Raw genomic sequence first — 24,867 nt, forward strand, 5'->3', positions numbered from 1 at the left:
TGGGGGCTGAAGAGCGATGTCTTGGCAGTCAGCGTCCAGGACATTTCGACAATTCATAAACAAGCTTGACCCGCCGCTGGACGCTCAGTAATATTGCGTGCATTGCATACTTAGGGGTTAAAGACCAGCTAGTTATATTCTTATCGCTTAAGGAGTGCATTCAGTACCTCCCCGCCAACACTATCAACTCAATCTCAACGATTTCAGATTCTCATGAATCCAGAGTTCTCCACCCCATTCATTAGGGTGGCCGTTCTTCTCAAGTTCCGCAAGATCACGCTGTCGGTCTCCGGAGGAGGCGCAAAACCGCCTTAATGGGGCTGGTACACCACGGCCTAGACCTGTTCAACTACGATCAGAAAACCTGCTCTAACCAAGTTTTGATCACTGCACAAGATACTCCGTCTAACATTGAATATGACGAGTATGTTGTCTATAAACGGTCAGAGGAGCCTGGAGCACCATCCACCAAACGGGATCCATGGGTGGATGATGACGACCACATCACCCACCACTTTACTCGCGATGATGCTTCGGGAACAGCTCTCTTTGACCTAGCTTTTCGGCGTGGGCATATGCTCGATCGTGAAGTCAGTACAGTCCGTTGAACAGAGAGCGGTGAACTAATTGTCTGAAGGGCAGTTTTCGAAAACCAGACGATGAGGAAGCCCCATCGGCCGGAATGGAAGGCCGAATACGCCGGGTGTAAGTTCAAACAGTTGATACACAGGATCTCTTGGTTAACCGAATATAGAATCTGTTTCAAGCGTAAAACTATTTACGACGGTGGTCGAGACATTCTCAGCATGACGGTTGATGACCTGGCTGCCATGAACCTTCATCCTGCCACGCTGCAATACTCAACTCGAACTACCACAGAATCTAGATTTTGGTCAAAAGACAAATCCCAGCTGAGTAAGTTCCTTCAACGCCATGCATAGGTTTATCTAACAATTCAGGTATTATTCTCGCATTCTCAGAGATGCCAAAGACGCCTTGCGACTTTCTTTCCATGACATACGATGTCCGTGAACGCTCCGCGACCATCCTTGTCCGACAGTCATGGGAGCCAAGACGACACAACCTCGATGACCTCGACGAATATGATCATCGTCTGGAGTCATGCAGAGACCATTGGGCGCACCCTCTCATCATGCCCGTCGTGCTTCTCCAAGTGCAATTTATGCGATGCGAAGAGGCTGTTATCGAGAACAACTCCAACGTGGCTCATTTGGAATACGATGTCAGCAACATTGCCGGATTCGATGCCACAGAGACCGGGAGGCGTCTCAGTCGCACATTCAGCAATGGCAAAGGTGGCGAGAGAATTGCTTGGGGCCCAAGCACCATGACCAAACTCATGAAAAGGGCACACGAAGTTCTCAAGGACACCATTAAACTGCTGGATACTATTCGTTGGATGGAGAGAGCCATCAAAGTTTTGATCCTGGCGGGAGACGAGCTGAATGAGCGAATGGGAAATTATTCCAACTTTGGCAACGATCTCAGTATGTTGAGTCCCACGGTAATTGATCCTCTAGGGGGACCTCCCGCAGTGAGTCCGGTTCTGCCCCCCAGAGATCTCCCTAAGCTTCGATTTCCTGATGAAGTGACGGATGGCGATTCTTTGGGGCCCCATTGGCATGAGATCAGGCAGTATCTTGATGGTTTATTGCGTCTTTGCATGGGTCTTGAGACGGATAGACGCATGTCCGAGGCCAGATGCCGTGCTCAGATCGATATGGTGAGTGGTACAAAGTCGAGCATTGAACACCAACTAAAAGCAGTAGATCTACAGTAAGATGGCCCAAGAAGACAATATCCTGAATGCCCGAATGGCTGTAGCATCATCGCGCGACAGTTCTTCAATGAAAGCTCTCGCCGTGATAACCGCCATCTTTCTACCCGGCGAATTTCTTGGAACTCTCTTCGGCATGTCCATGTTTGACTGGCTCGGCCCAGATGAAGAAGACGACGATTCCTCGAGACCTATGACAGACCAAATCAAGGTGAACCGCTTTGGGGCGCATTTTTGGTACTATTGGGCGGCCGCAATCCCACTCACTCTTCTGATCTTGTTCGTCTGGCGAGCTTGGTGGGTTACTCAAGATCGATATTTCAGACGTCATCTTTCGCAAGAACTTAGCGAGGAGCGTTTCTGGACCGCTGATGGAAAGCCGCGTAAGCTAGAACGAAGTTTCATTTGGGATTTCTTCTACCTTTCCGCGAGGCGTGATGAGAAGCCACGGCCAGGAGATGACTTGGCTGAACTGGAGACTATTCATTCTGGGACGAAGGAGGGGTATGATGGGGGATTTACTGGGGCTACTAATGTAAGGCAGAGACAGATTTTGGAGACGAGGAAATGGAGTCTTCATCAGAGAGGGACCAACGTCACGGTTTAGGTACAGACAAAGGGGGAACCGCCTTTGGGCCCTTTACGAGTACGGTTGTTACTGTTGAGTATGCTAAGTTTGAGAGATGTTGTGTATGTTCTAGCTATTCTTCATGTAGTATTTGATAGGTAATTAGGCAAAGAATATCATAAGTATTGTTTTCGAAAGACAACTTGCAGTATAGGTTAGCCCCTATATCCGGGAACATGACAATGTATACATCATAATCTTCCAAGTCTAACTACTGGTGTAAAGTTTCAGATATCAAGTAAGCTATGATGAAGGGTCCGTTCATAGAAAAGCATAGGATTCAATAATAGTTGGCTACATCCTAGCTCTACGTGCTAGAGGTCGCAGGTCTAGGAAGTCGTCATCTTGTGTCAATACATTTGTCTGTGTGGCGATCCATAACTAAGCTAGGCTACAAGACGTCAATTCAGGTTATCTCGTGCCGCGCCGTGCCGGGTTCATGGATTATAGGCTCATGTCATAGTGAACGAGTTGCGTTTGATGGCCCTAGTTAACAAGGGGTTGGTCAAAGCAATGTCCTAACGAGATGTCGGGGATCCGGAGAATATAACCATGTCTCAGATCACAGATAAACTGCAGAATTTTCGATGCAAACGGGGCCACCGAGAGCTTACGGATCAAGTTTGTCAATGACTGGAATGAAAGCCGTGAATTGGAACGCCATGCGAGGATAAGGCGATGGCTTCACTAGTTTAGTCTTAGGGTCAGCCATCTACAATCACGAAGTTTAGTCACGAGCTCTCTACCGTAAAGAGTTTGAATCAGGAACAGCGAAGAGAGAAAAACTGTTTATTTCAAATCACCAAAGCTTGGACGTTGTGCAGGCTGATCTATAGAGCACACGTTGAACCGATTTATCCGTTATTCATGAGTCCAGAATGAATGTCGGCGACGCCTTTGCTAACGTTCATCTTCTGGATCATGATCTAGACCCTTGATACTGGGGCAGTTTATTTTGTCTTAATTTTTCTTGTTTTGGAGTGAAGACAATATTGAGGAGTTGCAGTTGTGAGATTATTGGGGGGGTCTTTGCTCCCTTCAAATGCGGGAGCGCAAGGGTAGGACGAGACATTGCCGGGAGCGGCGTCTTTTCGTTGCAGGTCCATACGATATGTGCAAGAAAGGGTTGTTTTGAATGATTGAGGGAGCTCTTAATCGATGTTTCTCCCTTGGTTAGTTTGATATATAGACAATATTCAAATCCTGCAAGGCAATCAAGGGCTCCCCAGATACACCCACTTTCAAACAATCACTTGTGCTTAATTAGGAAGGGAGGGACCAGAGCGCACCAGGAACAGAAAGGAAGGTACATACATAAATCGATCAAACGGAAGGAGGCTTACGCAGGAACAGCTATCGGATCCCGACGCCATTCGGTTCCTAAGGAAACTCTACCTTGACCCTTCATCATCATGACCCACTCACAACCACATCATGAGCTTCACGCCCACAGCCTAGACAGCCTCTTTCTCAAGCCTCCCAAACTCTACCCGGCTTCATTATGCCGCCTTTTCAATAGCAAAAGATGCCAACTTACAAAGATTGACAGCCACCACCATGTCTTAACCTCCGACCATTTCCCCTAGCGCCTTGAACCACTGATTCCAGACACTAAGCTCATTCCTAATCAAGGTCCCAAGACATACCAGGCCCACGTTTTAGGGGCTTGTGGCGCTCGATAAGCTCGAATGATCTGCTTGTCGTGTCTCATCCGGCGTCAGGGCATTCCCAGTCGAGAACGGCATCGTCTCGACTGGTGCCCAGCGTTGCTTTCCGTAGCATCCTTGGAGGCTTCTTTAGGCCAACACGCGGCCAAGCTACGCTTTCGTCGTGATGCTATACTCCTTCAAGGCCGCCTACCTCCATCATGCCTCTATTGATCGAGTGGCGTCTTATCATCATGTCCAATGTGATAAATTTGCCCCAATTCCCTCGCCTGAAGTCCTTGGCCCCCCTTCCCTCCCAGTTGATCTCACCCTTAAGCCATTCCTTTTTCATCGCTACTCAACCCACGTCATTCGTTCCTTGACTTCATCTCATTCTTTAAAGTATAGTGCTTCATAGACTACTCTCCGGTTCCGTCACCCCAGTCCTTGTCTCATAACCAGCCTGGCTTCAGCATCTTGTCTCAGCTTCAACCCCCTCTCGAGATAGTTGGACCCCTTGGACTATCTGAGTACTACCTCACACACCACGAGGTCTCACTCCTTTACAAACAGCTTGTTTTTATAAGAAGCACTTATACTCGCCAATTAAACTTAACTAGCCCATATCATCCATTCATTGTCTAGGCTTCTTCAAGTCAGAGGACATTCATTTCGCAGGCTCTCTCTCACCTTGAGATCAATTGCTGCGTATCAGATATGCTCAAGCAACTCATCCTCATTGCGCCGCTTCTGGTGCAAGCACTTGCTGTGCCTGCAGTGGAGCCCAGACACCAACATCTTCATGGACACATCGAACATACACATGGGACCAAGACCAAGATGACCACGTCTGTCCGTCGTGAAACAGAACAGACCGCCGCACCGCAGTTCATTCCTCCCAAGATGCCTTACGCACTTGACCCTAACACCAAAATCCGCAAGACCACCACTACCGCCGCTGATTCGAACAATCCTAAAGAGACTATCGTCCCTGAGTTCATCCCACCTAAGATGCCTTTCGTAGCAAAAGCATCTTGGCAAAAGTCAACTAAGGACCAGGACAGCTCTGACAAGTCCGCTTCGGTTGCATCTGTGAAGAAGAAGAAGACGGTTGTCAAGGTTCAGGATGAAGAAGGCGACAGTAATGACAAACAGCCATCTTTCATCCCGCCTAGGGCGCCTTTTCGAGGATCTCGCAAGCCTCAACAGAGTCAAGCTGCCACTCCTCGGGATACAGTTCCCCAGTTTATCCCTCCACGAAACCCCTGGGCACAGTCTAAGCACAACACTCGTTCTACGGAGAGTGATGACCAGGACATTTCGCAAGAAACTGCCATTCCTGATTCTGACCAGCGAGCTGCCAGTGGCGATGATGAAGTCGTTCCGGCACCTGAGCTCCTCAGGCGTGATGAAGGGGGTGCCGATAACGAATTCTTCGATGAGGAGGATGAGGACGACTACAACCCTGAGGATTTCCCAAACCTGGGCGGCCCCGAAGAAGACGAGGACCGTTCTGATGAATCTGAGAATACTCCTGCCGGAAACACATCTGAGCAGGCAAGTCAGAACCCCGAGTCTGCCGATGCCCAGGATGATAGCAGCGCAAAGAACTACTTTGGTGGTGACTTTGATGATGAGGATGACGCCAACAACGCACCTACTCGCCTAGAGGCTCGGGGTGCTGGAAAGCGGAACATCCTCTACTTCACAAACTGGTGAGTTGTGGCATGTTTCTGTGCAATCAATGGGTGTTAATAATGAAGAACCAGGGGTACCTATGGGGCGAACTTCCAGCCCCAAAATCTGCCGGTGAAGCAGATCACACATGTTCTATACTCCTTTGCTAAGGTTAACCCTAAAGACGGAACTGTGTAAGCATATCGACCCCATCAATATATCGTACTTATTAACAAAGCGTTAGGTTTTCATCAGACTCTTACGCTGACACCGAAAGACTCTATAGTGGTGACTCTGATAATGGTGGGACAAACGTTTATGGGTGTGTTAAACAGCTTTACATTCTTAAGAAGAAGAACCGAAATTTAAAGGTGATTCTACTACCGCGACCAAGCAGCCTAATGTGAGATTGCTAAGACGTACGAACAGGTGCTACTTTCAATCGGCGGCTGGAATAACAGTCCAGATCTCGCCACTGGTGTGAGCACGCAGGACCGTCGCAAGAAGTTCATCTCTTCTGCCATAAAGCTAATTACTGACTGGGGCTTCGACGGAATTGATGTCGATTGGGAATACCCTGCCAATGCCCAAGAAGCTCGCAACTATGTCTTGATACTCTCGGGCCTCAGAAAAGCCCTCGACCAGTACTCAAAGAACAACAAACTGAACTACCATTTTATGCTTACTGTTGCTACATCAGCCGGTCCGGCAAACTATAAAGTCATGGATTTGAAAGGAATGAACCCATGGATTGACGCCTGGCACCTCATGGCGTACGACTATGCTGGCTCCTGGGATACTACCACCGGTCATCAGGCCAACGTTTTTGTTTCCAAGAAGAACCCTCTTTCAACAAAACTTGGCACTGACAAAACAATCAACGATTACCTCGCGGCGGGAGTTCCCCCAAACAAGATTCTCATGGGTATGCCTCTTTACGGGAGATCATTCCTGAAGACCTCTGGACTTGGCAAATCCTACTCAGGTGTTGGCGGCAACTCTGAGGGAACTTACCTATACAAGGATTTGCCACGTTCTGGTGCCAAGGCTACCTACAATGCAGACCTCGTAGCCAGCTATTCATATGACAGCAAGACGCGGGAGCTTATTACTTACGATGATCTCAAATCTGGTCAGGCCAAAGCCGCTTATATCAACCAGCGAAACCTTGGTGGTGCTTTCTTTTGGGAGGCGAGTGGAGATAAGGTTGGATCCCAGAGCATCGTTTCTGGTGTAAAGCGCACATTGGGCACCCTAGAGACGGCCAACAATCTTTTGAAATACCCCACGAGTGCATACGCCAACATACGAGCTGGAATGCCGTCTTGATTTTGCGAACTGCGCTGGCTATTTTCCCTTTGTGCTACTTTGTACGGATGTGTGTTGGATATGTTTGGAGTCTGCAATATTCCATTTGTGGTCTGTGTTTTTGAGATGATGTGATTGGGAACTTGTCACTGTATAGAATATAGAAAAGCCCTCGTTACCTTACATGATATTACACGATATTACATTCATTTGTTCACTTGAACCAATCTGCTCACAAAAGCCAAGAGCAATTTTCTTCCGACCCCATGATTGTCATTCATTTATATTTTCATCATAGAAGGCATTTTATCCTGGCCTACAGCTCAAGCAATAATGAGTGAGACAGTTAAGATGGCAGAACAGCGGTGCAACAAGTCATGAACGGCGATGAGCTTTTACGTTTGAGTCTTGAGGTACGTCGTCTTGAAGGTCTTAACCAGACTTGAGCCACTTGAAAGGATAATGCCGTGAGTTTGGGAGCATTGTTACCATAGACATAAGTTTTTAGCTTCCATGGGTAGTATATTTCATTCCTAAGCTCATTCGCTACGGCTGCAAGGGTTCCAGCCAGCACAGGCCAAATAGTGTTAGATTCAAGCACATATACACATGGCAGACCATATTAATTATTCAACTGCAGATTTACTTGCCTCTAGTCTACAAGCTACTTTCCTATTCCATAGGCATAAATCAATGTCCTACATCGGGCCTTGATGACCCGAGACAATACCTAAAAACTCAACAAAAAGCAAGTCCTATAGCCCCCCAATTGCCGAAGAGAAAGAAAACTCCCCATGATAACAAAGACGCGCCATTCTCCGACGTCTTGAGAACCAATTCCGGTCTTTCAGTAAAAAAATCTTTCCCCCTTTTCAATGGAATTCATCCTCCTCCGGCTCACCATACAGGGATGCGTTCTACATATCCTGACCCTGGGGAGTTCCAGAGGCTTCGACGCCGTGGAAAGCGTCTCCAAATGCTGAGTCGTCCATGTCCATGCTGAGATCTAGACCCTCACCCAGCTCGCCTGCTGCACCGTCTAACGTAGGGCCGTCAAAGTTAAGGGCATCACCTGCTGTGTCAAGGTCACCAAGGGAGCTGAAGTCGTTTTGGTCAAAAGAGACAGAGCCGCCGGGTGTCCCAGCTGCTGGGGTGGCACCAGCAGACGCAGTCTTAGCCACAGACTTGGCAGTATCGATTCCTGCAGTAGTGGGTGTGTTTGCGTTGACAGAAGCGGCACCCGAGCCAGGGCCCTGATTCGCTTGGTCGTTCGCAGTGCCATCTTTGGGCACAACAACCCAATCTCCACTGCCAGTTCCTTGATCAGGCGCTGTTGTGTGATCCTTTGGTCCCTGAGTTCCGCCCATCGTCACGTCACCGCCAGAACCAACTGCGGTGGTATTGGAAGGTGTTCCGGCCCCAGACTGAGCCGCTGACAATTGAGGTTGAGGAGTTCCAAAGTTGTTCAGAGGTGTAGAGGTGTTGGAAATGCCAGTATGCATCTGATCGAGTAATCCAGCAGCAGTGCCACCCATATCGATGTCAGATTCGCCAATCATGATGCCGCTGTTCTGCGAGCCAGATTGCGACGGCTGACGAGATAGTTGCGAAGCGTCAGCCTGAACGGGTTCTGGTGCTGGTGGCTGATAACCTCCGTCTTGAACACGAGATACCGTCGGCTTGGTATCAACCTTCTTTCCCGTAGCAACTTCCACTTCAGACACTATCTGTTCGACTGTTTTCGTACTGACGGGACGAGGAACAGCATCCTCATCGTGGGGGTCAACCTTGCCCTCAATTCGCCAAATCTCAGTGCCTGTACCCTCGACAGTGTTTCGAAGCTCCTTCTCCTTCGTGCTGAGGATGGAATTTTCCTTGAACTTTGCAAGAGCTGCGGCATGGTCGGCCTGCATCTTCTCTATCTCGGCCTTGGTTGACTCAATGTGATTGTGGACTCGCTTGCGAAATTCATCGGCCTTTTCGGGATCCAGCCGCCCGATATACGGCTTCTCAGGCACGGAATTGGAGGCATCAACTCCTTGCGCGGGGAAGATGCCTTCGGTCAAATATGCCAATTCGCCCTTGAAACCGAGGTTCAAATCGGCAGGGGTGATCTGGCTTATCCTATAAGGAGACGAGAGGATCTCTTCCATCCACTCGTGGTTCTGCTGGTATCGGCTCATAGAAATCTCTCTTGGGGTGAGATGGTCAAACATATCTCCTCGCGAAACATCCTCTTCATCGTCGAAGGCAGCGTCTAGCTGAGGCATTCCTGGTAGTGGGGGCTGGCCACTCTGGCCCGCGGCGTGCCTCGCTCGTTTAGCAGGAGGACCCGGTGCGGGTTGTGTGGGATATGCCATCTGTTGAGGAACGCCTCGAGGAGCCATCTGGGGAGGTACCGGCTGACGGGTAAGATCAGGCAGGGTAGGCCAGTTGACTCGGTCGGATAACATGAATTCCTTGCGACGAATCTGGCCAGCGCGCTGCAAGAAGTGGCGCTGCTGCATGATGCTGTTGACTCTTTCGTCAAAGGGAATCATGGAGACAGGAACTCTGTCATTCGGTTCGGCGGGGCCGTAATGCACAACGAAGAGGCCGACGTCTGGTTGGGGAGGATTAGGATGACCAGGGATAGGGACTAGTCGGCATCGTCGACGGGCGTGGAGAGCGTACTGCTCGCCGGGAATGTAACCAGCTTTCTGATAGTAAATCTCAAGCATCTAGTGAGGTTCAGCAGGCTGTCCCTTTGTGCAATTCTCATCTTGTCCTTACCAGTCCATTGCCCAGATCATGCTTGTAAACCTGTTCTGGAGGCGCCCAGACATAACCATCGGTTGCGAAGGTCGTTCCCAAACGCTGAAGGGGCTGCCAGGTCAAAAGTATCGTGCCATCGGTAGGCTTATCGAGATATGTCCAGAAAAAGGGCGCCCGGTCTCTCGCGACTTGTGGTGCAGCCATAAGCCATTTAGCAACCTCATTTAGGTCAAGTCGAGGCATCACAGGGTATCGGAATGAAGAGATCAGATGGACGTGGGGCATCTAAAGGACTGTCAGAACGATGTTGCGATGCGATTGCATCTTTGCGCGTATGCATTACATACAAGGTCCTGAGGGACGCCCTGGCTAGGATCCGGTTGAGCCATAGTGGGCGAGCGTCGCGCTGGGCGATATTAGGCGTGTTGGTATATCTAATTACGCGATTGATGATATCCAGGTATGTGCGTTGCTAGTCATTCAGCGTGCTGAAAAAGCCAAGATGGGCTGACTCTGAGAAGGTGAAGGGATGGCGTGGCGCAATTCACGATATAACTTGCGATGGAGTTGTTAGAAGTCAATGCCCTTGCGCGGCTCCAAACTTCTCGCGACGAGGCTGCGAACGTGCAGATGGCCAATCAGAGCTAGAGAGTCGGGTAAGTAAAAGCGGGTCTTGAGCTCATGTCTTCCATGGTCCATAGGTAGGTAGGAAAAGAACGAGGTCTGATGTAAGTTGTGGTGATTTATATAACTTAATCGTTGATAGGTAGATCTTATGATATTATGTTAGAGGAAGAATGATCTTGAAAAGTTCGAGCAGAGCGGATGGATTCTTATATAAGTAAATTATTCGTAAGTGGACCAACTTCACTTCATTTTGTCGCGCGAACGATAAATCGAGTCCTACCACGGTTATCACGCTCAGCAACTGTCACTTATCACCGATTTGTATACTTCATTGGGAAAATATTATTTGATTTTGTTTTCATGCTTCTCATCAGGTTCTAAACACAAACCCGAATTTCATCACTTAAGCTTTCTAAATCCGTACCAACCCATTCATCATTATCCTTGCAGCGTTACCGTGTTCTGTGTACCAAAGCACAGATTTTTATAAAAACGCAGCGATCGAGCTTCGTACAGCCCGGTGGTATTCATTCTTTAACCAATCGAAATTCCATCTCTTTACCCCGACAAGCAACTTAAGCCTGGTAAGTAGAAGCAGAGACGTTACCGCCACGGCCGGTCCAGTTGACGTGAATGTCCTGGCCATTGGGGTACTTGTCGCTAGCGTTCTCGGGCTTGATGCGGAAGGTGTGAGCACCGAAGTAGTCACGCTGAGCCTGGAGAAGGTTGGCGGGAAGGTCCTTGGTGCGGTAACCGTCGAACCAGGACAAAGCGGTAGAGAAGGCGGGGGTGGGGATACCAAGGAGGGCAGCCTTGGAAACAACGTCTCGCCAGCCGGGCTGAGCCTTGTGGATGGCCTTGTTGAAGAAGTCATCAAACAGAAGGTTCTGGAGGTCGGGTTGGGAGCGGTAGGCGTGAGTGATGTCCTTGAGGAAGACAGATCGGATAATGCAACCACCTCGCCACATGAGGGCAATGGAAGGCTTGTTGAGCTTCCAGTTGAACTCACGAGCAGCTTCCTGCATGAGCATGAAGCCCTGAGCGTAAGAGATAATCTTGGAGGCGTACAGGGCCTGCTCGAGATCCTCAAGGAACTGCTCCTTGTCGCCCTCGAACTTGGTTGTTCGGCTGACGAACTCAAGCTTGGTGGAAGCGGTGGCACGCTCGTCCTTGATGGCAGACAGGCATCGGGCAAGGACAGCCTCAGCGATGAGGGTTACGGGCTGGCCAAGGTCAAGAGCGTTGACAGCGGTCCACTTACCGGTACCCTTCTGACCGGCCTTGTCGAGAATCTTCTCAACGAGGGCAGTGCCATCATCGTCGTTGAAGTACATGATATCTCGGGTGATCTCAATCAGGAAAGAGTCCAGAACACCCTTGTTCCACTTGGCGAAGACGTCGCCGATCTCCTTGCTGGAGAGGCCGAGACCGCGCTTCATGATGTCGTAAGCCTAGTAATGCTTTGTTAGTCTTTTGTGCGAGATGGTCCTTGTCTCTATCTCTTCATACCTCACAGATAAGTTGCATATCACCGTACTCAATACCGTTATGAACCATCTTGACGTAGTGACCAGCACCCTCGTCGCCAACCCACTCACAGCAAGCCTCACCGTCGCTCTTGGCGGCAATGCTCTGGAAGATGTCCTTGATGTGAGGCCAGGCCTCTTCATTACCACCGGGCATGAGAGAGGGGCCATATCGGGCACCCTCCTCACCACCAGAGACACCAGAGCCGACGAAGCGGATGTTCTTGCCAGCAAGATACTTGGTACGGCGGTTGGAGTCGGGGAAGTGAGAGTTACCACCGTCGATGATGATATCGCCAGCGTCAAGGAGGGGTAGAATCTTCTCAATCCAGTCGTCGACAGCCTGACCAGCCTGGACCAGGAGCATGACACGGCGAGGAGACTTGAGCTTGCTGACAAACTCCTCAACAGTCTTGGCGCCGACAACGGACTTGCCCTTAGCCTCGTTTTCCAGGAATCGGTCGACCTTGGAGACGGTTCGGTTGAAGGCGCAGATGGTGAAGCCGTTGTCAGCCATGTTCAGAATAAGGTTCTGTCCCCTGTGAAGCATGTGAGTATGTGCTGCCACTGGCATTGCCAGCTAAATGGTTCTTGGGTCAAACTTACATGACAGCAAGGCCGATGAGGCCCAGATCCGCACTTGCCACAATGTCAGCATTCGTCGCATTTTGTTTCGTAGCAGAGCTTGAGAGTGAGGTGAAGGAATTGTGTTGTTGAGGGGCACCCAGGTTGAGGTGAGCGAGACGAGCTCTACCTCGAGAACATGAGCCATGATCACGATGAGGATGAGAACTGCGAATGCCCCAAACAGTCCAGGCACGGATTCAGCATGGCGATCACTTCATTTCTCGCTCCAGCGTCCGGAGGGCGCGGGAATGAGAGCATGAGAGCATCACCATGAGGCCGTGGCGGGGTGGTGGGGTAAAATATTAAGAGATGAGGTATGAGGGAAGCTTCAACTTACACAGGGCCAGACATGATGGGCTATGATATGCGATCGGGGAGTGGTATGTATAGAATGAGGTTTTTGAAGATGTATGAAGGAGAGAAAGAAGAGGAAGGGAAGAAGGTGGGAGGAGATGCAAAGTTGTAGAGAAATATACCTGGCGATGAATGTTGTCACACCCGTGCCAAAGTTGGGCGCTCGGTACCTTGTCCGCACTCACCTCCCAGTCCACCTCCTGTCTGAGCTGGAAGGATGCCCACCTTTTTTTTTTCCCTCTCTCTAACGCTTTGCATTTGGCTCAACTAAGCAAACGCGACGCAATGCGCTTCAAAAGGCTCAATCCAATACAATTGACCTGGTCGGGCATAACGCCAAGTATGGTGGAGCTTCCGCGTTGATTGGCGGGGCTCTTCTCAACTGTTCATCGTCATCGTCACTGTGGTGCGGCCGAGATTGATACTGAGATGATAGGTGCTTTTCTTCCATTTACATCACCTCTTTGACTACAGCTCGGTGACTATGAGTAATTGCGGTATCTAGCTGATCTCACACTCATCCTGCCTTAATCATCGTTACTAAGGTCAATCTACTCATCCGCTACGCCAGCCTTGCAAGAACTTACATTTACCAATACAAACTAACTTTGCATCAATTCCTCAGCAGCCATCATCATCATCATGACTGAGGTAATGCCCCGCCACTCCTCCCTGGCCAACAGCATGGACTTGTACCTGCTGGCTGGCCAATGATCATCAGTAGGGGTCCATCGTTTACGGACACCAAGTTCCAGAGATGGGATTTTCCCTCACATTTATTCAGCGGACTGTAGCGCCTCGCAGCGTTACCCCTCCAGGTCCCCCCTTCTACGCCCCTCAGCTCCAACGTTATGACGACTCTACGGTGCTGCTGCGGTCTTACCCCCAAGATGAACCCCAAAGCTTACCAAGATTTTTGAAACCGTGACACAAGCAACACAAATCTCGTACAAAGCTCGCCGCATATTAGTCTGGATGAATTGCTTTCCGTTGTACCCGCCTCGCCTCACTAACATCCATAGTCAAGCCCTTAGTCCTGGACATGTCCCGTGCGCGGAATCGACATCTCCTGGTCTCAGTTCGTTCTTCAAGCTTATGCTTGTTGGATAACCTCCAAGCCCAGCCTTTCTCTGCGATCCTGCAATGCTGTCCGAGTGTTGGGACCCACGTCTTCCGGGCCCGTGTAATCACTACCGTGCCAATTGACTTGTTCATCGGACAGTAGCCCGACCCCAACGCGCCTTAGCCTTCGCGAATCCGTACCGAATGCCCCGAAGGCGGATACGGAGAATCCCAAAGAAAAAGGCCGCAAACGCTGAGCTCAGTCCAGGTGTACTCTCGACCAACCCAGGTGCACTCTCAGCCCAGTTCATGAGTCCAGCCTGACCGAAATGCTCCACCGGAATTTACCCCGGCAACAGTGCGGTATAAGCGCCGAATCAACTTTTAGCCTCACCAGTGTCCGAAGTCGCTCATGACGAAACAGCCAAGGAGATCATGAGACAGAGAATTTAAGCCTCAGACTGGCCAAGCAATACTGGCTTCGGGATGCCTCAGCCTGCTTCGGCAGCCGGATACTTTAAAACGACAAGACGATACCGTTGAACCACGCTTGGTAACACCGATTTCTGATTGACTCGGCTCATAGAGACTCGAAAGTTGAAACCCCCATCGGAGATGCAAGTAACATTTGATATCGGGGTAAAAGGTAATAATCAAGTTCCGCTTGCTTCGGTCCATATTAGCCGTCAAATTCTGCCGCCGAAATTATCTTGAGAACGGATCAATTGCCCATCCCATGTACATGGAGATTAAAGTATCCGAACATTCATCCAGCCTCTCGAATAATAGGTGCGGATACACATTTTGATCAAGTTCCAGAACTTGCTATGCGCTATATACAACATTAACCCCCACCCCAAGTTGAAAAGAGCCACCATAACTACGGATTCGTTGAATGTTCAAAGCTTACAATAACCCCCAAGAACCAATGTTGTCACGAAAAGAATGGATGCGCCATGTTGTTGAGATTTCTCCAACTTGCCCGTTATTGCCATGAAATCTTTCGGATTGGTCGGTAGCTTTCTCTCCAAACAAAAGCTTTTGAGACACCGTCAAGTCCGTCTGCTTCCGAGCCGAGGAATCAATATGCCATAGGATTTCATAATCCGAAGAGGCTCTAATAACTGACTACCTAACGCTGGCACGTCACCCACTCCAGCTCGTGGGGGTGCAAGTTACTTAACACAGGCGACAACGCCAGACATCGTGACCAATGACAAATGAGAATCCGAGGTGTTCATAATATATTGATTCAAAAAAGCAACACTAGGCCCTGGCATTTGAATTTCAAGCCATCAGCCGAACCTATGGCTTGAGATGGTACCTACTAGATATTCATCTGAGCTTTGGGAGAGCGCACGTGATGTTCGAGCCCCACTTAATTTAGGCCGCTTTCTGGAGAACGAGGCTAGAGCGAATCAAAGAAGGCTATCATAAGGTCCATTTTCTTCCATACAACAACAGTTGCCATCGTCATCGCAATCGCAATCGCGTCGCACCGCCGCAGAGCACCGCCGAGCCCTTTCGATAAAAGCTGCGGACGCTGGGAATCTCTTCAAAGAGGAACTTGAGCAGAATTTGGCTCAAGGTACGTTTTCTCGCAAACACTACACCGCTTCCTCGTATATCCGCTTGTATTCATCATGGCGTACCCTCCTCCTCCAGGCATCAGCAACAACTCTCTCCCACCGAGACCGCCCGCCTCCAAGTTAGGCTTCAAACCCGCGTTCCCCCCAGCAGCCCAGGCTGCATCGAAGCCAGCGTACTCAAACGCTCCGCCGACGTACTCCGGCCCTTCGAGTTACTCTGCTCCCAATGCTCCATCCGCAATTCAGTATGGTCCTTCGTACTCTTCGTACCCGACTACTGCTCCCGGCGCGATGAACTCTGGTCCGGCATATTCGTATCCTCAGCAGCCACAGAATTACAGTGCCCAGAACTACGGCGTCCAAAGCTATGGCCCTCAGAGCTACGAACCGCAAAGCTATGCGGCAGCACCCCAGATTGCGAATCCATTCCCTACTCCAGGCACTGCGGGGGCCGACTACAACCCCGAGATGGCCGCCCAGATAGCGCAATGGCAGAGCGCATATTCGAGCACCCCGACAGATGGCAAGGATAAAGCCCCTGGGTTTGCTGGGCCTCGAACAGATGGCCAAACATCTACGGCCGCGGCAGCTACCACTGCGAACCAGGAGCGCAAGAAGACAGTCATCCGAGAAGGTGGTGGTAAGAAGTGGACAGACGACAGTCTTCTTGAATGGGATCCCTCCCATTTACGACTCTTTGTCGGTAATCTTGCAGGCGAGACCACTGACGACGCCCTTCTCAAGGCTTTCTCGCGCTGGCCATCTGTACAAAAGGCCCGAGTCATTCGTGACAAGCGTACATCCAAGTCCAAAGGCTACGGTTTTGTCAGTTTCAGCGACGCTGACGACTTTTTCCAAGCCGCCAAAGAAATGAACAACAAATACATTCAGAGCCACCCCGTAACGGTTCGCAAGGCCAACACCGAAATCAAGGTAGCTAATGTCAAGGAGAAGGACAGACATGGAAAGAAGAATAAGAACAAGAAGGGTGGAAATGGCGGTGGAAATCATGGGGCTGGCTATGAGCCCAGCTTAGGGCCCATGGGTGGTAGTGGAGTGGTCAAGCCTGGACAGAAGACCAAGAATGGCCTTCGCCTGCTTGGCTAAGCGCTCGACTGAGCAAGTGTTGCGTTTTGGTGTTTGGTGTTTGCAGAGGTAACATACATACCCAGTTTAAGTGTACTAATTCCATGAAGAATTTCCGGTCCACCAGGGTGTCTGGGCTCGTTTGTATTGCATTGTTGTAAATTCGATCATGTATCATGTTGACCAAATCCTTCGAAGAGTCACAGGCTTGATTTTACTCTTCACTTGTGCCTTGAACATAGGTATTGGCCAAGAGAGGTACCATTCCTTACAACGTTTTGTGCATATTATCTGGTAAGAAAAACGGGCAAGTTGATTATGTGTGGTATCTGGGTATATTGATATTCTTGTTCTTCTAATATCACAATGTATCGAGGAAAGTTCCAGCCTAGATTCTATCCCCAAAGTAACCCCCGGCGCCGTTGTTATGATACATACAAACAAAAGATGGCGAGTCATTGTATGGACTCTCACTCAGTATGACAAAGAAAGGTGGCCCATAGAGTCGTTAAATACAGGCTCAGATATAAGACAGGAAGTTGTGGCATTGAAACGATTGTTCCCTCAGCGACGCTCATTAGCTAGAGCATGGGGCTGTACATCAAGATCCAAGCCGTCGATGCTGTCGCGGAGCAGACCAGTGTTTTCCGCGTCTGTATCCCCATCGCGGTCTATGATTCCGCTAGTCTGACTCGTCGGGGAATCTGGCGCGTCATCGTCGTGCGCATGCCGAACATGAACACTTTCTTGCGCCTCCTGCCTCATCTTTGTGATTTTGATGTAGTTGTAGGCAGCGATAGCGGCCATGGTCGTGAGCAGACCAACAAAGTTGATGGGTGTGAGGCGGTCACCAAAGACAAGAGCAGCCGCACTAATAGTAACAACCTCCTTGAAGATGCCAGCAATGGAAAGTGTGACGACGGAAGTGCGCTGCAGCAGAGCGAACTCGGATGCCGTCATGCAGAATGCGATGCAACCGGGGAAAAGCAAGAAAAGGGGCGCCATGAAATAACCCCATTCATCGCCGAGAACTTTGTAGCCTTCAATGAGAGCTCCGACTCCTTCGACGGGCACTGCAAGGCAGATAAGCACGAGGAACATGACTGGAGTAAGGAAGAAAATGCTAGAAAATGGGTTTGATGTCGCAGGGTTGCGGAGGAGCAGGATCTGGGTCAATCCCCAGCGAAAGCCAGAGAAGAAGGCAGCTGAGATGACGAGGGCGAAGCCTCCCACCTTGAATTCAACTTCACCAAACACCATGAGCACGACACCGAGCGTCATGGTAGCAATGATGGCGACAAGACGCCATGTTGGGGTTTCGAGGCGGAAAGCAAATGCAAACATGAGAACGAAAGCTAGTGAGGAGGATTTACACATGGCTAAAGCAAGGGTTAGTTACCTCAAGAGCTCAGACGCAGAGACAACATACTGTAAAATGTAAGGCTAATGAACTTGAGAGAGGTATTGCCAAGCCCAATATCTAGGCCTGTAGCTGCACCACAAGGTCCAATTCGAGTGAGGTAAAACATCTTGGTCATGCCATAAGACTTGGGCTCATCATCATGTCTCGACCTCCCCATATCTGACAGATGAACCCCGTGCCCGGGCCTCAACGAGGGCACGAAGTACAAAACTAGACCTGAGAGGATAAATTGAACCACCATGTGCATAGACGTCGTGAACAAAGGAAATGCAAAGTTCAGCCGTTCATGGTCAAACATCCACTTGTTGTACTGTAAACATGTCAGCAATTATGTTATCTGGGAATAGGGCACAGGAGCCGTTTCGTACAATCGATATTGATAACGAAAAGAGGTACCACAAAAGAATCAACACAACGTTTACCATCAAGCTCTTGAAGACGGTCTTGTCTGCTTCTTTGCGCTCCTCTTTTGATATAGCCTTATTGTCCCTGACGATCCGCTGATCCAGCTGGGTATTTCTGCTACGCTTCTTCTGCCGCCTCTGCTTGTCTTTACGGGTCAATCCTGTTTCTTCGTCGTCTTGGAGGTCTTCATCGCTCAAGCTGTCATCGGCGGATTCATCCTTCTGGATCGCAAAGCCGTTCGCATCCAAATCTTCTTCCGATATCTTGGGTTCTTCAGTCGAGCCTGTGGGTGCGGGACCACGGCTTGTGACACGGGTTCGGCTGGGTGATCCAGCTGGCCGACCAGCTATGTTGTGGCTACTTCGCCGTCGACGGTGGCCTGCAATAGGTTCCATTTCTATATCCCAATCGCTCTCGCTTTCCTCGTCGCCGTTGAAAGACCTCGCGCCGGTTTCACGAGACGGGCCAGCTATCGTTTGATTTCCTCCACCCAGACCGGAGTTCCGCGATGTAGCAGCTCTTGTTGTTCCTGATGACGATCCTGCCACCGATTTTAGGGGACTCGAGTCTTTGGCTGATAGAGAGTCGTCAATGAGAAGAGATTCGGGAGATTCGGGGCGATCTGGAGCTGCTACGTGTTTCGAAGACAAAGGGGGTGAGTGTGAGGAGTGAGATGGCGAGGAGATGGGATCAGGTTGAGGAGGAAGAGCGGTCATGATGGAGACAAAAGAACGACTAGAGCAGGGGATGCGATGGGGCTTTCATAAGTTAGTGATGGCAAAGGATGGCCAGGATGGCTAATGGTAATGAGTTGGGTTGGTCCAGGTCTGCTGGCTTAGGTGGTCGCAGGACTCCATTCGTACAGTAGCGCATTAGAAAAGGCGGAGGGGCTAATCCTCATAGGGCAAAAGTTAAAGTCGGGGCCGTCATGGTAGGGGACCGTAGCGCCGTGTCTAAGGTAGTACAGAAGTCACTTGGGGGGGTTATGTGTGATCACTGGAACACTCCGAGAGTGAGACTTGTTGACGTCGATTGCATTGAACGGCATATTCCACCTCTAGCTTTGGGTATATGACCATAACTCTTCAGGAACTGGCTTCTCTGTAGGTTTCTGGTTATAACGGCGTCTTTCCTAAGGCCTCCTCCCATCCGCTTGGCATTCCCAGGTTAAAAGTTGTCCTTCTTACATTGTTAACCCAGCAGCACCAAAGTGCGGAGTGGACCTGAAAGGTGTTAGGTCTCTTGGCAATAACATGCATGGAACCCCGTGGCGTACTGCATATCTGCACGCGACACAGCTTCTAGGCCTCAGATGAGGGGATGATTGGTTTGAGGATAATGTTCTACAGGTTTGTGACAATGAGGTGCAAGCATAAGGTAGCTCGAGTCAAACAAGTGCTCCCCACCTCTTGGTATTTCTTGCAGCAAATCCAAAGCAAGAATAAGCACAAATATCATCAAGATCGCTTGAAGTTGTCTGCACCTGAAAGGTGAATGATAAATGCTGTCTGACCACTGAGCATTAGCATTGGGGACATAACGTTCATCTCAACGATGGCAAGTCAACACACTAAACTCGATCATTTCACAGGTAGCTCAGGCAGTGATTACCCATAGCATCAATGATCTGCAGTCCACAGCGATCAAGCTGCTGATCACCACCTCCGCACGTGTACATTATTTCAAGTCCATCATGGTACGGATACATAGTGCCCACATGACACATGATACCTACATGCATTGAATTTTATCTAATATGTCATCTAACATCTAACATTCAATATTCCAGTATTTCGCTCCGACCTTGGCACACACACTCTATGATTTTTTAGCTCCTGCGTTTCAAGATTTTATGTCTCTCGAGGTTGAGATATCCAGGAACCTGCAGCCCACAAATCCAGGGGTAAACAAGAAGTCCCCATCTCGTATCGGATGGGTCTCTGATTTGTGCATAAAACTCAGGCACTACTCCGTAAGCTGGGTGGTTATTTAATATCATGACCAGTTCCTGATCAACGGACTGCTACCTATGTATGGCTGTAGTTGCGGAGTACCGGCAGTAGACGAGCCCCTTTCTCTCATTCTGATTCAGTTCGCCTAGGTATGGAAGACGGCATTTGAGGCCTTGGCAAGGTTGAACCCGAACCTCACGGCATTGGCCCGTATTCTAGAAAGTGACCAATTTAGGGCCCGACTACCCGAATGAAATCTAACAGGTACAGCTATCGGAGAGGGTCGTCTACCGAGACAAAACGTGCGTCCCGTCGGGTCCAAAATCCTTGTCAGATATCCAGGCGAGCCGATAAACCATCAGGATTTTGATGGCCTCGACAACTGAGCAGCATTGGGAGCTGGCGGCAACCAAGATATTTGCTCGAGTAAGCCTTGGGAATTGAGTTTACAGGAGAAGATTTGATTCATTAGTTCGATCGATCTAGACACCTTCTTCTGAACTATCCTGACTTGAGCAAAAGCCGAATTGCACGGTCCTTGTCGAATACGACTTTGCCAATCAAACTTCATTATTCATACTCTGTATTCGTATTAACCAGGCCTGTCGTTTACCAGCTGTCCTTTCTTCCAATACTTCTTCTTCTAACGAGCCCGAGTAGTTGCACAATAAGGCACCACATCATATGTACTTTGTTCTCGTGTTAGCTGGAGGGGCACAAGAGCTACGAGCGCTTCCCTAAATGGCCTGGTGAATCTGGAATCCGGTAGGCTTATCTGCCCAGCATCTGTTTAGCTTTATCGACTGTTCATCTATTTTCGGATCCTTGATACCTCATCTCCTCAGCACCTGGGGATCTTCCCGTCCAACATGAACATCGCAGGCTTATTGAAGTTGATCACTAAAGGAGCTTTCGAGGCCTTCCGCAATGCCGGTTCTAGCTCACACTACTTGGTAGCTATCAGACCTTGAATTAGGTAGCAAAGTCAACGATTCTATCAGACTTGATTGGTCATATCTAGGTACTTTTTCAGATCGCGCTATCCTAGAACCCCTTGTGATTCAAGTATCGATTCTACCTCTCACATCTACCTTATAGGTTGATTCTACCGCGACTTTACTGCGTGGACAAGACAAGGTTGCTTGATAGCAGGATTCCTGAGGTCAGGTATCATAAAGTTTGTATGTCATGGGGGATTAGTAGCTGTGTGGGAACTGAATGATAGCTCCAACTAAGACCTACCCTAAACTTGACCAAATGACTTTAACCAGCCTTTAGGTAGCTAAAACATCGGTAACTTGTATGTAATTTTCGTTTTGTTTATTAATCCTTTTCTCGCAGGTGTGACTCTATTGGCACGAGGAGGAAGGCATGGACATGACTTGGCGACTGGCTCGTATGTAAAACGGACGTTGACAAAGCTTGACTAACACCTCTAGAACTGAGGCATCTTTTGGTCAGCTTCCAATGAATCAAGCCTCAAAAGCATTTCACCATTTTCGGAAAGGCTGATCAGGTAATAAAGTAGTCATCCACACCATTCCTTCCAGAGCTGAAAGTGAAGTACGTAGCGGAAGATCACACATGAAAGCTTATAAGTGACCTCCCCCGCATCTTGCTCACGTCCACTCACGATATTCGACTGACTCTGAGAGAGAACTCTTTGGAAACACAGCCCAGAGAGCTCAGGATCCAGTTTTACCATTCGCCGGAGAATCCGGAGAAGCACCAAGTTGTCCACCTGGGCCACCGACACAATCCATTACATCATTCTGGAGCTACCAACTCGGGGTAACTAGACTAAGCGCCTGTTCCTGGAGCTTCTCCTACCTCAAGTTTCAAGACTACAAGATAGCGACTTTGAAAATGGAGGGTCGACGCTCTTCAACACTTCCGGGAGGTTCCCGTCGGGGTCAAACCGGGGGATATCTCCCAATTGAGGACTATGGAATGATTGGAAATATGCACACCTGTGCTCTTGTGGGAATTGATGGAAGTATTGACTATATGTGTTGGTGAGTGCAGATCGGTGAGATGAGACTCGGAGCTCTCGACTGATAGTCTGAATTGCAGGCCTGATTTCGACTCCCCGTCTGTTTTCTGCAGGCTCCTCGACAAGGACAAAGGAGGGCATTTCTTTATTTCTCCCCCTCCCGATGTAAACTGTACCACCAAGCAGCAGTATCTTCCATCATCATGTATTCTGCAAACAAGGTCTATTCATGAAGATGGTGTCGTCGATGTGGTTGACTTTTTCCCTCGCCCACAGAATATCAAGGTTACCACCAAAGGTGTGAAGCTGAATGCTTACCGGGAAGTCACCAAAGTCCAAGATGAGCTTAAGAAGTGGTTGGTCCGCCGAGTGGAATGCATTCGTGGTTCAATGAATCTTGGTACTGTCCTCGACACGCAACTAGAGGCAATGACTGACTGTGATCAGATATCGAACTCTTTCCTTCTTTCAACTACGGAAGAGATGAGCACGAGACCACTCTCTTCCAAGAACAGCACTTCACGACTGATAATAGGAGTAAAGTTGCCTCGTTCCATAGCAAGGATACTCAACTGCAGCTTGACGTTGCAATTGAGAAGGGAGAGAACGAGACCAGTTGTCCTCTCATAACCTTCAGAAAGGAGAAGCGTCCTGGAATCAACGGCGAGGGCCTCGTGGCTTGCATCCGTATTGAAGAAGGCCAGACGATTTCCTTTGTGCTTCGAAATGATATTGAACACCATGTCACGGAGAATATTACGACTGATGTACTTGATGCTCAGCAGCACTCTACGCAGAGTTTCTGGTATAATTTCATTGCGCAATCGAATTATAAAGGTCGATGGAGAGAGGTTGTGTCTCGAAGTTTGATGATACTCAAGATGATGACTTACGGTCAGGTTCTCGCTCAGATCCAACCTGTGAGATATCGACTAACCTTACATAGAGCCTACGGGTGCCATCATAGCTGCCCCAACCTTTTCTATTCCCGAAGCCATCGGTGGGGTAAGAAACTGGGACTATCGCTTCTCTTGGATTCGTGATTCGAGCTTTACTATCTACATCCTACTACGTCTTGGTTTCAAGGCCGAAGCAGATGCCTATATGGAGTTCATCATGGAAAGATTCGTTCACTCGCGTGGCCCAGATGGAGGCTTGCCTATTATGTTCACCATTCGAGGTGAGACTGACATCCCGGAACTGACATTGGATCATCTTGAAGGCTATCGCGGCAGTAGTCCTGTTCGTATCGGCAATGGCGCGGCTTTTCATCAACAGTTTGATATCTATGGCGAATTGATGGATGCCATCTACTTGTATAACAAATACGGAAAGCCTGTTCCATGGGATGTTTGGAAGGCTGTTCGTGAGATTCTTGGTACGCTGCGCAACCTTGACCATTCCCTTGGCGAGCTAACATGTGTTCAGATTATGTTCTGACTATACTCGACGGTAAGACATATAGCCTTTGGCTTCGTGTTTTGGCTAAACGCTATAGATCCGGACATGTCTATCTGGGAGGTCCGAAATAACAAGCAGCATTTCACATACTCTCAGATAATGCTCTGGGTTGCATTTGATCGCGGCCTTCGTCTTGCTGATAAGAGATGCTTTCCATGTCCCAACCGCGCTAAATGGATGGAGGCAAGAGACAGAATTTATGAGCGTGTCATGGAACAAGGTAGTCCAAGCAAGACTTCCACTGATGAGTGGTGTTGACTGTTTACAGGATATAACGAGGAGATGAAGTGCTTTGTGCAAAGCTTTGAGAGCAGAACTATGCTCGACTCCTCCATTCTTATAGCTCCTCTTGTGTTTTTCATCTCGCCCTGTGATCCACGCTTTCTCAACACCCTTGACCGTATTCTCTTACCCCCAGAAAAGGGCGGTTTGACAAGTACCGGCTTAGTATACCGATATGACACTGAGCTGTCCAACGATGGTAAGGGATCCCGCAATAACTTCACCGAAGCGCAGCTGCTAATGTGAGAAAATCGCGATGTAGGGGTAGGCGGTCATGAAGGTGCGTTTAGTATGTGTACTTTCTGGCTCGTGGAAGCCATGACCCGAGCAGCTGTCTACGAGCCGAAGTATCTGGTCCGGGCTGTGAATCTGTTTGAGAACATGCTCGGTTTCTCTAACCACCTCTGCATGTTCTCTGAGGAGATCGCGAGATCTGGGGAACAACTTGGTAATACACCCCAAGCATTCAGTCATCTAGCTTTAATCAGTGCGGCTTTCAACCTGGACCGTACTGCGAGGTAAAATACAAGGGTGCTGAGAAGGCAGACCGCAGCCGAAAAGTGGCCAAGTTTAGCATAGTTATTTGTTTACTCAATCGTGGGCCCTTGGAAGAATGCATGGGATCATTTTGATGATTTGATTACTGCTACAAATCCGATATCATGTTTC

The 24,867-nt window shown here is 49.2% G+C and overlaps 7 protein-coding genes across 7 annotated transcripts; 4 read left to right on the top strand and 3 right to left on the bottom strand.

Annotated features, from left to right (window-relative positions):
• Window positions 1–314: 314 nt before the first annotated feature.
• On the top strand, window positions 315–2,405 carry FMAN_00809 (uncharacterized protein; the record flags this gene model as incomplete). The annotated part of the gene is made up of 5 exons (XM_041827697.1): window positions 315–590; window positions 638–705; window positions 755–915; window positions 960–1,744; window positions 1,791–2,405. 5 exons carry the CDS (start codon window positions 315–317, stop codon window positions 2,403–2,405), a joined length of 1,905 nt encoding a protein of 634 aa, XP_041676142.1.
• A 2,384-nt stretch (window positions 2,406–4,789) lies between these two features.
• FMAN_00810 (putative endochitinase) lies at window positions 4,790–7,078 on the top strand (the record flags this gene model as incomplete). The annotated part of the gene is made up of 4 exons (XM_041827708.1): window positions 4,790–5,787; window positions 5,842–5,943; window positions 5,994–6,120; window positions 6,179–7,078. The coding sequence occupies 4 exons, from the start codon at window positions 4,790–4,792 to the stop codon at window positions 7,076–7,078; spliced, it is 2,127 nt and encodes a 708-aa protein (XP_041676143.1).
• An 896-nt stretch (window positions 7,079–7,974) lies between these two features.
• On the bottom strand, window positions 7,975–10,200 carry FMAN_00811 (uncharacterized protein; the record flags this gene model as incomplete). Its single annotated transcript, XM_041827719.1, has 3 exons — window positions 7,975–9,777; window positions 9,830–10,096; window positions 10,159–10,200. The coding sequence occupies 3 exons, from the start codon at window positions 10,198–10,200 to the stop codon at window positions 7,975–7,977; spliced, it is 2,112 nt and encodes a 703-aa protein (XP_041676144.1).
• An 813-nt stretch (window positions 10,201–11,013) lies between these two features.
• Window positions 11,014–12,942, bottom strand: FMAN_00812 (putative phosphogluconate dehydrogenase (decarboxylating); the record flags this gene model as incomplete). The annotated part of the gene is made up of 4 exons (XM_041827731.1): window positions 11,014–11,889; window positions 11,948–12,503; window positions 12,571–12,603; window positions 12,929–12,942. 4 exons carry the CDS (start codon window positions 12,940–12,942, stop codon window positions 11,014–11,016), a joined length of 1,479 nt encoding a protein of 492 aa, XP_041676145.1.
• Window positions 12,943–15,650: 2,708 nt separating this feature from the next.
• Window positions 15,651–16,703, top strand: FMAN_00813 (uncharacterized protein; the record flags this gene model as incomplete). The annotated part of the gene is made up of 1 exon (XM_041827742.1): window positions 15,651–16,703. One exon carries the CDS (start codon window positions 15,651–15,653, stop codon window positions 16,701–16,703), a length of 1,053 nt encoding a protein of 350 aa, XP_041676146.1.
• A 543-nt stretch (window positions 16,704–17,246) lies between these two features.
• FMAN_00814 (uncharacterized protein) lies at window positions 17,247–19,226 on the bottom strand (the record flags this gene model as incomplete). The annotated part of the gene is made up of 3 exons (XM_041827753.1): window positions 17,247–18,061; window positions 18,112–18,415; window positions 18,474–19,226. 3 exons carry the CDS (start codon window positions 19,224–19,226, stop codon window positions 17,247–17,249), a joined length of 1,872 nt encoding a protein of 623 aa, XP_041676147.1.
• Window positions 19,227–22,328: 3,102 nt separating this feature from the next.
• FMAN_00815 (uncharacterized protein) lies at window positions 22,329–24,720 on the top strand (the record flags this gene model as incomplete). Its single annotated transcript, XM_041827764.1, has 8 exons — window positions 22,329–22,477; window positions 22,536–22,855; window positions 22,903–23,349; window positions 23,402–23,833; window positions 23,884–23,907; window positions 23,954–24,136; window positions 24,185–24,397; window positions 24,446–24,720. 8 exons carry the CDS (start codon window positions 22,329–22,331, stop codon window positions 24,718–24,720), a joined length of 2,043 nt encoding a protein of 680 aa, XP_041676148.1.
• Window positions 24,721–24,867: the final 147 nt, after the last annotated feature.

Source organism: Fusarium mangiferae, assembly GCF_900044065.1.
Source record: "Fusarium mangiferae strain MRC7560 genome assembly, contig: FMAN_scaffold001, whole genome shotgun sequence".
Taxonomy (NCBI): domain Eukaryota; kingdom Fungi; phylum Ascomycota; class Sordariomycetes; order Hypocreales; family Nectriaceae; genus Fusarium; species Fusarium mangiferae.